A 12,365-nucleotide genomic window follows, 5' to 3' on the forward strand; every position below is an offset into this window, starting at 1 on the left:
TAAAAGACTGAAAGATAGAATTAAATTATAAGATGTTGTTATTACTATTATTATCATCATTATTGTTATTGGCTAATATTTATTGAACTTTTACTGTGTCTTGGGCACTATGCACTAAGCACTTCATGTTCAGTTAATTGCTACAATGACCATATGAAATATAGGTACCCCTGATGTTTTTACAGAGCTGAGATTTCATCCAGTCTGTCTTTTAGGATGATGAGCATTTAAAGTTTAAAACAGTTACCTCCATTTTTATTACATGAAGAAATAAGGTACAGAACAGCGTATGTAGTACACTGTCATTTGTGTAAAAAGAATGAAGGGAAGGTACATATAAACAAGCAAATACATATGCATTGGGTTGATTGCTTCTGGGAAAGGAAACTGGTGGTGATGGGTGGGGGTCAGAGGTGGAAGAGAATGTTTTCAAAGTTTGGGTAGAAAAGATCTAGGGAGTTTTAGTGGCTATGAAATTCAGTATGAGCTTTCAAGAGTGACTTGACTCTTAGAATAACTAATAATGGCTACCATTTGAGATTGCCAGAATACTGTAGACATATTGCTAGGCCCTTGACATACGTTAAAGAATTTAATCTTTTAAGCCATCCAGTAAAGTAAGGGTTATTTTCTCACCACAGGGTTGGGGCGGGGTGGATAAAGTTCAGATAGGGGTTTTATTTTTATTTTATTATTTTTTTAAAACTTACGTATTTATTTATTTATTTTTGGTTGCATTGGGTCTTTGTTGCTTGCGCAAGCTTTTCTCTACTTGTGGCGAGCGGGGACTACGCTTCATTGTGGTGCACAGGCTTCTCATTGCGGTGGCTTCTCTTGTTGCAGAGCATGACTTCTCATTGCAGAGCATGGCCTCCAGGTGCACGGGCTTCAGTAGTTGTGGCACGCAGGCTCAGCTGTTGTGGCTCACAGGCTGTAAGCGCAGGCTCAGTAGTTGTGGCGCACAGGCTTAGTTGCTCCGCGGCATGTGCGATCCTCCTGGACCAGGGCTCGAACCCGTGTCTCCTGCACTAGCAGGCAGATTCTTAACCACCGTGCCACCAGGGAAGCCCTATTTTTATTTTTTATTTATTTTTTAAATATTTATTTATTTGTTTATTTGGTTGTGCTGGGTCTTAGTTGTGGCAGGCGGGCTCCTTAGTTGTGACATGTGAACTCTTAGTTGCAGCATGCATGTGGGATCTATTTCCCTGACCAGGGATCGAACCCTGGCCCCCTGCATTGGGAGCGCGGAGTCTTAACCACTGTGCCACCAGGAAAGTCCCCAAATAGGGGTTTTATGACTACCTATTATAGAAAAGATTTCACCCTTGAGTGGTTAGGTTAGTTAGATGATCTTGAAGGTTTTTCCACACTATGATGCGATTTTATAATTTTGTCTTGCACATGCTCTCTAGGAACCCAAGTAGCTTTGCTGCTTAAGGTGCTTTGTTTAGACAGAATGACCTCTCGTTGGAATCACCCATTGTTTCCTGTCAAATCTGTAGGTCTTATGTGGAAGTTATAAAGAATCAGTTGATATTCTGTGACCTTATATTATAGAACACAAAGTCACCTAGGAGACACTTGGGCATTGAAGCATATCTAAGCAGATGGCCATTTCCCACTTGGTTCAGTAGTGCTAAGGTGTCCATAATCAGGAGTTAACTCAGACTGTACAACACCCTTCGTACCACTTTGAAGTTTTATCTCTATACCTTTAGCTTAAGTAGCAAAGACAAGGAAGACTTCTGTAGGAAATGATGGCTTCTGGTTAATTAAGGGACCCATTTTAAAATTTCTTTTAGATAAGCCATGTTTAATTTCTGAACTACTAAATTACAATTTCAGAGAAGTCTTATACTTAGCAATTTGAGAACAAATAGGCACTAGAGGAGTGATTCCCCCTCTGCCTACAAGGGTAAGGATCAATTTTATTAGTAGTTAATGACCATCATTCTTTTGTCCGTTTTAGAAACAATTAACTGAGTGCTTTATTCTCCCATATTTTTAAAATACTCATTACTCAATTGCTGAAGTTTATTAATACCTAACTTATGAACATCCCTTACTTAAAAAATCCTTAGTCTGGATCTTAGGAGCTGTCTTACCTACTCCACTCTTGCTAATAATTTTCCCTGCCTTTGTGTCTCTTTTTCCTTCACTGTCTTTCCAAACTGTGTGGCAGACACTGTTGTTTGCCTACTGAACAGGCAGCCTCCCTCAACTTCCTTGCTACCAGAATCCCAGTTTTGTATAGGAATCAGATGGCATATGCTTCTGGAGAAGCTGAGCACTTACCCAATCCCAGAACATGAAACTTGATTAATTCTCAAAATATAGCACTCAGACCCCTAAGTATCTCTCAGACCTTTTCAGAGGTCCTGCCACGTCAAAACTATTTTCATAATAATACTAAGACATTACTTGCCTTTTTCACTCTGTTGACATTTGCACTGATGGTGCAAGAGCAATGGTAGGTAAAATGGCTGACATCTTGGCAGGAGTCAAATCAGTGGCTCCAAATTGTACTAGTAATAACATTCTTAACTGCTGTGCCCTCACAGTAAAAGGTAAACATTTTTATATAGCTAGTTTCACTTTAAAATATCTTTAATAAAGCAGTAACAATTATTAGCTTATTAAATCTTGACCTTTGAGTACATGTCATTTTATATTCTATGTAGCAAAATGGGAAGTACATATAAAGCACTTCTTCTGCATCCTGTTTGTCTCTAGGAACAGCGCTTGTGCAACTGAGTCCCAAGCTGAACTAGCCAGTTTTTTCATGAAATGCCATTTTTACTTGAGAGAACAACTAACAAATTATAGTTATTCAGACTTGGGTATTTAGCAGACATTTTCCTGAAAATGAATGAAATAAGCCTGAGACAGGCTGGGACCAGGGACCCTTTGCTGCAGTGCTTGCACCTGTCTCCTCCAGCAACAAAATACCAAGAAACTATATGGGACTAAAAATAGCTTCGTGCATGCCCAGTTGGGGCAAATTATGGACAACAAGATACAAAAAGACCAAAAACTCAACTGCCACTTCTGAAGAGCCAAGAGCAAAAAAACAGGGTACCAGGAGCAAAAGCAAGATATTGTGCATGCCCCCTGCACACACCACCACCAAAGTGGTGGACAAACCACCTAAACTACCCCTCTGGCCCAACCCCCGGACCCATCCCTACCATTGCCCCATATAAAGAACCAGCTCGCCCTGCCTCAGTGAGCAAGCCAGGGAACTTGCTGCTTGTTTTTGCTCTCTCCTGCTGCAGCAGGAGCCCCAGTGAAGCCTTGCCTGAATTCCTTGTCTTGCATCTTATCAATTTCTACTGATTAGAGAAGGCCAAGAACCCTGGTTGGTAACAAGCCTATTATTCCAAGGACAACAACTGACAGTTATTTGTTGTTAATGATAAAATTTGAGCTTTCAAACTAACATTACAATTTTGGAAAATTTGTATCTACCCCCCTATGAGTTTGACACCTTACCAGTATTTTAAAGACTTTCCTGATAAGCTCAGAGACAATATTAACAAATAACACTTTTCAATATTAATGGACTATGTCAACATTTGAAAGAGCTGTCTAACTCAGTGAACCAGTATTTTCCAAATGACTAATGCATGATGTTAAAAAAAAAAAAAATCATGCACTTAAAGAAACATTCCAAGTGCAAGCTAGACCAATGGATTGTAATCTAACAGAGTACAAAAAGTTTCAGATTCCACATTGTCAATAACCTTTAAGAACTATCACTCATTGGGACTTCCCTGGTGGTCTAGTGGCTAAGACTCCGTGCTTCCCAGTGCAGGGGCCCTGGGTTCGATCCCTGGTCAGGGAACTAGATCCCACATTCCGCAACTAAAAGATCCTGTGTGCCACAACTAAAAGATCCCACATGCTACAACGAAGATCCCACGTGCCACAACTAAGACCCCATGCAGCCAAGTAAATAAAATAAATATTAAAAAATAAAAAGAACTATTACTCTTTGCATTTTGGGGTCACATCAAAGGAGAATATCCACAATTATCTGAAAACGACATACAAATCTGTGTGAGACCAGCTTTCTTTTTTTTTTTTCTTTTCTTTAAAATAAATTTATTTATTTTTTGGCTGCGTTGGGTCTTCGTTATCAATGTTATCACATGTCTAGTCTGGGTATCTACCACATAGTCAAGATACAGTTCAATCACTGCAGGGATCCCTGTGTTGCCCTTTCCTCACTACACCCACCTTCCTTCCTCCTCCCACCAACCCTTATCCCTGGCCACTGCTAGTCTGTTCTCTGTGTCTCGTGTCTTCAAAATTGTTAGCTGTTAGTTGTTTTAAAAATTAGTACATACTAAAATCTTTCAGTTTTAATTCTGACACAGTAAATATCAACAAATATAGCCTACATAAATAAAAGCTGTGTAAGGTTCTCAATTTTTAAATCTGTAAAGGTTTCCCAAGACCTGGAAGGTGAAGAACAGCTGGCTTAAAGCAGGGAGAATCATTCCCATTTCTCCTTCCCAAGCTGCTGCAGAGCAAGATGTGGTTTGTGATGTCACAATTACAATGCTTGTGTTTTCTCATAGGACCATCAATATAAATGATGATTAGGTTCTTAAGTACAGTTAGTCATCCATGTTGGAGGATACGTTGAGACTTTTCTTTTGACATCTGTGATTCTGAATGATTCAGAGAAAGGCTTTAGCTTTCGGTTGTGTTTACTTTCCTTAAGGGGAAAGAGGATGGAGTAGAGAAGACACGTTCCAGCCGTGATGTTTTTAGGAAATGAGTATGTAAAAGGAGGTAAGAAGCGTGTTCAGGAGAGGAAGTAGTTGCAGCCAAAGAGAATTTTTCTCAAATTCTTTATTCTTGAGAGCTAATTCTAGTGCTTCCTTTGGAAGCATGTAGGAATGGGAATCATCAACCTTGCGTGAAAAAAAATGTAGTCAGTTTCAGAGGTAGGTAGTACTTAGGTCCCTATGGTTACTCATCAGCTACAAAGTTAATAGTTTTGCTGAAGGAAAATGTGGTGCATTTCAAGCAGGCAGGAGACTGTAGAGTGAGAAGATTTGGAAGAGCAAAAGAGATGCTTCATTCAGCAAAAACCTTTGCACAGTATTGGACACTGCCATGTGATTTGTGTTATGCATTGATTTTGCTTATGAGATTTTTTCCTTTGTTCAATTTCCAGCATAATTTACTCAGTGCCACACATTGGGAGTTTTAGACAGGCTTGAATATTAGGATCGTTTGATCTGCCATCTCCTTCTCTTTACCAGAAGAGTCTTTAGGGTCTGAGCCTGAGACTCTATAGGGATCATCTCGGAGAACTCCCTATGGCTAATCTGTAGCCTTTAAATTATGTGTTCACTGCACTTGCATTTTCTAGTACACACTGGAACAGCCTTCACTGCTGACCTTGACCAGGTGATGATTGGTTAAAATTGAATGCTAAAGTAAGTCTTCTTTGAATAATAGAATATGTAGCTTTTAAGAACTGTTTGATGTTTGGCTGTGGTGCCAGCTACCACATCTTTCTTTTTCTCTTTTACCTCCTTGTCTTCTACTACAAAATGTCTGGGAAATTAACCAGAGTTACAACCAAATTCTTCTTCAAAGCAGCCCAAGTGAAATCTGGAAGCTCAGGAAACCGGCAAGCCTCGTTTTCCCCCTCTCCCCTCCTCTCCCCTCTCCTTCTTTCCTTCCTCCCTCGCTCCCTCCCTTCCTTCCTTTTTTCTTGGAGAGGCACTTGGAAAGGTACTTAGTGTTTGAAAAGGGACTGATTTCCTCCTTCACTAGTAGTTAAATGTTAAGCTCTTTGGGGATTTACTCGGAATATTCTGTTGCTTTCTGACAAGAGCTTCATGGAGAGGAAGAATTCAGATTCCTGCCTCCATCTTCAGTTATTCCATGATTTCCACCCTCCAGCCTCTCATAATAAAGATATTTCAGAATAAGCAAAAATAATCCTAAATTATTAAACAAGAATACAGTGAACTTATTTTGTCTCAAATTGCCAATCGACAGAAGGCAGTTCAAACAATTGAGGGTTTTAGCCCCTGTGTCTTAATTTGAGAGAAATATAAATAACACAATAAACTGATAAATGGGATTTTTTTAATTACCTTTTTTTTTAATAACCCACAATAAAAACTTTGTGAGCAAATCGTTTACTATAATACATCAGGGTGAGTACTTATATGTTGTCCATCAGTCAAGATCGTATATTACTGTTAGTGTTGCTGATGCCGAGTCACTATAAAATCTTGAAGGATCTCTGGAATTATTGAAGAAAGAGAACTTCTTATTAATATAGTATTTAGTATATTTAATGACATTCTACTTTCTTCACAGTCTTTCCTGATAAATGTGAACATTCATCTAACCATGATCCCCAGTAATCTTTCACTCTTGAATAAAAGGGAGTTTCTTAGAGCTACTGCAGTTATCAGTCGAACCAGCTCCTTTTCTGCCTTTTGACTGTGAAGGTAAAGATATCAGACTCATATTTGTGAAGGGGAGAGTCTGTCCCAAATATTTCTTTGCTACATTTTCTACCCCTAAAATTATGTTGCCACCTTGAAATTTTTTCCCTCCATTAGTGCCTCTCAAGTGTGGGAGTGCTATTAGACTAATATCTAAAGGTGAATTGAAAAGAAGTATCATTAAAAAAATAAAGGACATGAAATATTGGGAAACTTCAGAGATCTCCATCTTTAAATTCTCTGTCTCTTTTCAGGTTTTGTTTTGTTTTGTTGTTTACCTTCCCATGTCAGTGAAGCCCCAGGAGCCATGGTGGCACTTCTTAGCATTTCAGAATCTGAGAATTGGCCCAGCTTTTTTCATTGTCATAGTTGTTAAGGTATTTAATGACCTTAACTTTTCATATTTCTATTCCTTATTTTCCCTGCTGGCATCAGTCTCTTGACAATCCCTGCTCTTATATCCTAGGCATACAGGAAACATGGCAAAACGAGTCCTTTTTTTATTTTTATCCTCTCCTGGAGAGTGTTAAATGAAGCTATGTTTGTTCCGATGAATAGTAGAATTTGAAATCCCACAAAGCCACCTAGGTTATTAGATGAATATCACAGAGCTGTTTATTATGCACTATGGCTTAATGTAGATTATAAATGTGACCAAACAGTAATTAGCAGAGCTAGATCTGTAATTAAACATTATTGTGCTGCTCCTTAGATTTCTTTTGCAAAGTAGAAGGAAACTGAACAGTAGTTCCACATCCATAGGTGGATTTCCTCACTTCTCCTCACCCTCAGAAATCTCGTTTAACTAATCAGATAGTTAAATAAAGTCATCCTCACACAAACAGAGATCCTGAACTCTACTTAGTAACTTAACTCTGATCAGTAAGTGTGGTTTGATGCATACACACATTAATCAGCTCCTCGTGTGTATTAGTTCTGTTATTCTTAGTGATCAGTTCAGCTAAGTTTCTTCTCTTCAGATGTTTTCCCGCGGGGTTTAATTTGGCAAGCTGCTTGAATGCAACAGTGGTGTTTTGTACTTATATCTTAGACGTTGTTTTCTGGGTCTGCTAGTATAGAATTGGGAGCTTAGCTTTGTCTAGATGTTAGTAGCTTATCTTTTCCCTGGCCTCCCAGCAGCACTGAATAACCTAACAGGAAATGAAACCACTTACAGAAAAGAGCTGTCTTTGATGGCAGAGTGTGTAGGTGACTCCCTGGGGACTTACCGCCTTCTCTGATTAGGATTGCTGCCTCAACCATGGGACAGGTTGGCAATAGGACTTGCTCAAGCGAGGCAATCAGAAAGTTCACAGGAGTGACCTAAAAGGTTCAGGCCAATTTCTTTGTCCAAGAAAGAGGACTTGGCAGGAATTTCTCTTGCTAGTAGAAGAAAGGTATAGAAAAGAGAACAAACTCTTAAGCAAAGGAAATGCACATACTAACTGTGAAGTTGCTTCTGTCTTAGTTCTTCCCCAAGAGAAAGAACCAAGAAACAGAGGTGAGGCTAAGAGTAAAGATGGTCTGTATACTCTGTCTCTGATTTCCCCTTTCTAGTAACTCTCACAGGTAAAATCTCCAGGAAACTTCCTTTCCAAAGAGTTAATGAACCACCTTCTTATAATTCCTGAGAGGGCTTAATGATAGAGCCAGAGTCCAGCACTACACAGGAGTAGTAGGAAATCCAGTTCATTTTTTCTGTTGTTTTCGCCTTCATATCTGTGCTTAGAAATTTTAAAGGGTTTTTCAGGCATCTACCACATCCCAAGAAGTTTGCCAAATTGGATTATAAATGCCTGATTTTCAAGAGTACAAAAGACCAAAAATGCCTTTTGGCATTTGCCATTATGCAGAAGATTCATTAGACAGGCTTCCACTTCCATTTTATGAAAAGGGTGGAGTTAGGGAAGTACAGGGTGGATGTGTGTAACAACAAACAGATAAGGATAAGGTTTTGTTTGGCAGCTTTTCAGGGACCAGAATTGATCAGAATCAGTGTTCTAGCATTCTGTGAACTCTGATAGTGACGGTCTGCAAATACCATCACTTGACTTGTAAGCCAAGAAGTCAGAGAGCTCCCTGAAGAGAATGGATGCAGTAGCCAGATCTCAGCTTCCAGGGTAGTGTTCAAGGCCAGGAAGGTGTAGGGGTGTGTGTGTGTGTGTGTGTGTGTGTGCGCGCGCGTGTGTGCACGTGCATATATGTGTTTAAAAGGAGGGAGATGGATTATAGATAGAGTGGTGGTCATGCAGTAAACTATTTCAGAACCAGAGTTCTGTTGCAGAGCTGTCCAGCAGCTTGGATTATGGGTGCGTGTGTGCCTTGCTTTCAGTGTGGGTCTGTTGAAGGAGTACGTTCAACCTGGTCTTTCACAAGGGAAAGAGGGTCCCAATCCTTGACTCTTATTTTCTAGGTCTTCTGATTGGTATCATACTTAATCTTTAGGGAAGATCAGTCAGTTTGTGTATTGAGTGCCTTTGCATATTCCAGACACTGTTTAGTTAGGGTGTAGGCAGTATTGACTCAGAGTTGGTACTTTGTCAACCTGATAAATGCTAGGGTTTAAAGAATTAAGGGATTATTGCTTTTTATTACAATTTTTCTTTTAACTCTAGATGCGTTGCTTTCTTCTTGGCGTCTAAGTAATTGCATTCTTGTGGGAGGGTCTAGTTTTTTGAGGTAGATTGCTGGTTCTTGTGTTTGACGATAGACTGCTATAGATTGGTTTCTGGATAGTAACAGTACCTCCTGTTTCTTACATGTACACTTGATGTCAGATTCACACTCCGAAAGGCCATTCTCATTAACCAATCGCTGTTATAATCTCTGTGGGTTAGAAACCCCCGACAGGTTGCTCCCAGCCCTCCTGTAACTTTTAAGTAGATTTCCTTCTACCCAAAGATGGATTAAAGCTCTAGTCTTCCTGAAGTGGCATTCCTAGGATCTGGATATTTCTCCCTTTCTTTAATCCCACCTGTATTCTTGGATTTTATACCTGATTAATGTATTATTTGTTGAATGATAGATGGGAGGGAAGCAAAGTGGTAGCAATAGAACATGCCTCAGAAGCTGAGCCTTTTCTTTCTCATCAATCTGTGTGCTCCCTTGCTGTTGAAGTCTGGCCCTGATTCTCTTTCACTAGAGATTTTTAAATGAGACAAGTTTTTTAATACACTTTTAGCCAAGCACAGTTTATGAGGAGGGTTGTTAATAAGAAATAGAGCTTCTCCTAGTCCAGGGTGCACTCATCTAAACCACTTAGATTTGTAATGGTGTCATGAGCTAGAACTTGGAAGTGAGGACCAAAGTCTTACATTTAAAGCCCTCTGCACTCTGGCAGGAAAGGATGTAGGACTAGATTAAATACAGAGAAGTTATTTCCTATAAATATCCTCCTTGTAACTCAGCTACTACTTTCTCTTCCCCCACAGATGGAGTCCCCTGTCTCCACACCAGCAGTGCTGCCACTGCACCTTTTGGTGCCAGTGGTCAATAATGACATCGCATCCCCCTGTGAGCAGATCATGGTTCGTACCCGATCAGTTGGGGTCAACACATGTGATGTGGCTCTGGCCACAGAGCCCGAGTGCCTGGGCCCCTGCGAACCTGGGACAAGCGTCAACCTTGAGGGCATCGTGTGGCAGGAAACAGAAGATGGTAAGTGCTATGTGTGGCTTTTCCATCCCTTCTCAACCTGCTTCTGTCAACAGGGGGCTTATTGTTATAAATAATACCTAGTATTTATTAGGAGTCTCAAATGACCATAGTTTGCTGGTGATACCTACCCAGAGGATTACAGCAAACTTGTCTGTAAAATTGCCTAGCTTCTAGAGATTGCCAGTTTTTTAAATTAATTATCTCCCCTTCATAGCTATTCAACGGTGTCGGCCCTGGTACTTAAGCAGTCATTTGATAGGTGCTGGCCATGCGGTAATTCAAACTGTGTCTATACTCTCCATTTCCCTTTCATTTTATATGGGAGAATATGAATATAAATGAACTTTTGGGTCAGGCTTGAAGAGAAAAATTAATAAAAGGGCAGCCGAGGGAGTCAAGGAAATGGAAAACAGTCACCCCTAAGTTGACTTAGTGTTGGCTCATTGGATTTGCAACTCTTGCCTTTTTTAGCACCTGGAAGTGCAGCCAGCTCCTTCCCACTGGTTGCCTCGTTGCCCAGCCACCCACGCCACTTTACGCATCTGTCACTTAGTACAGATTTTATAGGCCTAGGCAACAGGGAACTGTTTACATGGTCTTGTTTTCAGGCATCCACTCAGCAGTTGGCTCACTGTAGGGCGCTGCTGCCCAAGGCTACCATCCAGACTTCTTGTATGTTCTACTTGCCCCTGAGAACAGAATCTCTTCTGCTTTGAAAGTTTGTAAACCTGAAAAATTAGGGGTGCAAAGGGACTTAACCAGGTATTTCAGATCCCTTGGTACCATCCGCGGCAATTTGATTTCAGTATACCTTCTTTTTATAAAGAATCCAAGTCCTTGTGAAAGAATGTGTGGTTAGAGAGGCTGGCCCTCAGAGTCGCATCATGTCTCTGCATTAGTAACCAGGCTTTCAAAGCATCCCCACTCTGAGGAGTTTAGAGGCCCAGAGGAGCACAGCTAATTATCTCTGATGATCATAAGCAATCTTATCAGCCTGCCTGTGGAAATTCAGGCATTTCATTCTAGTCATTTCAATAAAAACCAGTCTGCCTCTCTGAATATTTTGCTGTGATCCAGTATTTATTTAAGGTTTTCCATGCAGTAGGTGCTGATGTGATACAGGGTGATACAGGTTAAGAACTCTGTGTTCTTGGCTCTCTCGTTGTTAGCAATATAGTAAAGTTTCAGCCTTCAGAATAACGTTGCTGATAAGGTTTTATTGTGTGCCTGAGACCATAATGCAAAAAGAAAAAGAAAATAATCCTATTGTGTTAGAAACTGATGCAGAGGCAGTGAAGAGACAGGTTGACCTAGAGGTTGACTCTGTATGTGTGTATGCAATATACAATCTGGAAATCACAAGTGGCTGTCTCTGATTTTAAAAATGTCATCTGCCTATGGCCAAATATCTAAACAGCCAGAGTCTGTTGGAATGACAAACATATCCAGATCACAGCTCTGTGCCACCAAGCAAACTTCAGGGCCTCTTGCTTCAATATATTGAAGATAGAAAACATCAATTTTCTGCCAATTTACTGTATTCTTCCCATCTTTATGGTAGTGACTCTCTCCAAGGGCAGTATGCTTTTTATGTATGTGAACCTGATAAAAACTCTGAGAGTGAGGCTAATAACCCTTTCACTCTCCTGAGAACAATGGTTACCTTTTTATCTGAGGATTCCTGTTCTCCCTCCCTGCCAGGGGGATGTTAGCACAGATTTTTCTTTTTTTTTTTTTTTTTAATCGTTTGCTCTGAAAGACTCTCTGGTTGTCACTGGCGGCCTATCACCAAGTTCCCCTGTTACACACTTTCAATGCACCGTGTACTTTATTTCACAGCACTTATCACAATTTGCAATTGTGTATATAATTGTATTTTTCTGTTAATGTCTATCTCTTCCACTGTTCCAAAAGTTCTATGAGCTCAGAGACTGTGTTTTGCTCACCATTATATCCCCAGTACTTAATGGTTGGCATCTATAGTAGGCCCTCACAAATATTTATTTGAATGAATGGATGCTTACACCATCTCATTGTCATTTCTGGATCTATGTTAATATATATCTAATAGATACTATAAAATCAGATACTTTCCAGAATTCTATACCTTCTCTGAAACTCAGAATAAATATTACTTTCACCAAGTTTAAGATCACTCTAACTTATTTAAACCTGTAAGATGTTAGTCCTCTACGTTTAATACCATATTTTCTCCCACTTATC

General features: G+C 40.0%; 1 protein-coding gene across 1 annotated transcript in view; it reads left to right on the forward strand.

Annotated features, from left to right (window-relative positions):
* Positions 1–12,365, forward strand: part of ZNF609 (zinc finger protein 609) — a 233,154-nt gene that overhangs the window by 159,300 nt on the left and 61,489 nt on the right. Inside the window, exon 4 of the mRNA XM_060151810.1 lies at positions 9,917–10,142. Coding sequence (XP_060007793.1) covers positions 9,917–10,142 — 226 coding nt within the window. The remainder of the gene's footprint in view (positions 1–9,916; positions 10,143–12,365) is intronic.

The sequence above is a fragment of the Lagenorhynchus albirostris genome, chromosome 1, assembly GCF_949774975.1.
Source record: "Lagenorhynchus albirostris chromosome 1, mLagAlb1.1, whole genome shotgun sequence".
Taxonomy (NCBI): domain Eukaryota; kingdom Metazoa; phylum Chordata; class Mammalia; order Artiodactyla; family Delphinidae; genus Lagenorhynchus; species Lagenorhynchus albirostris.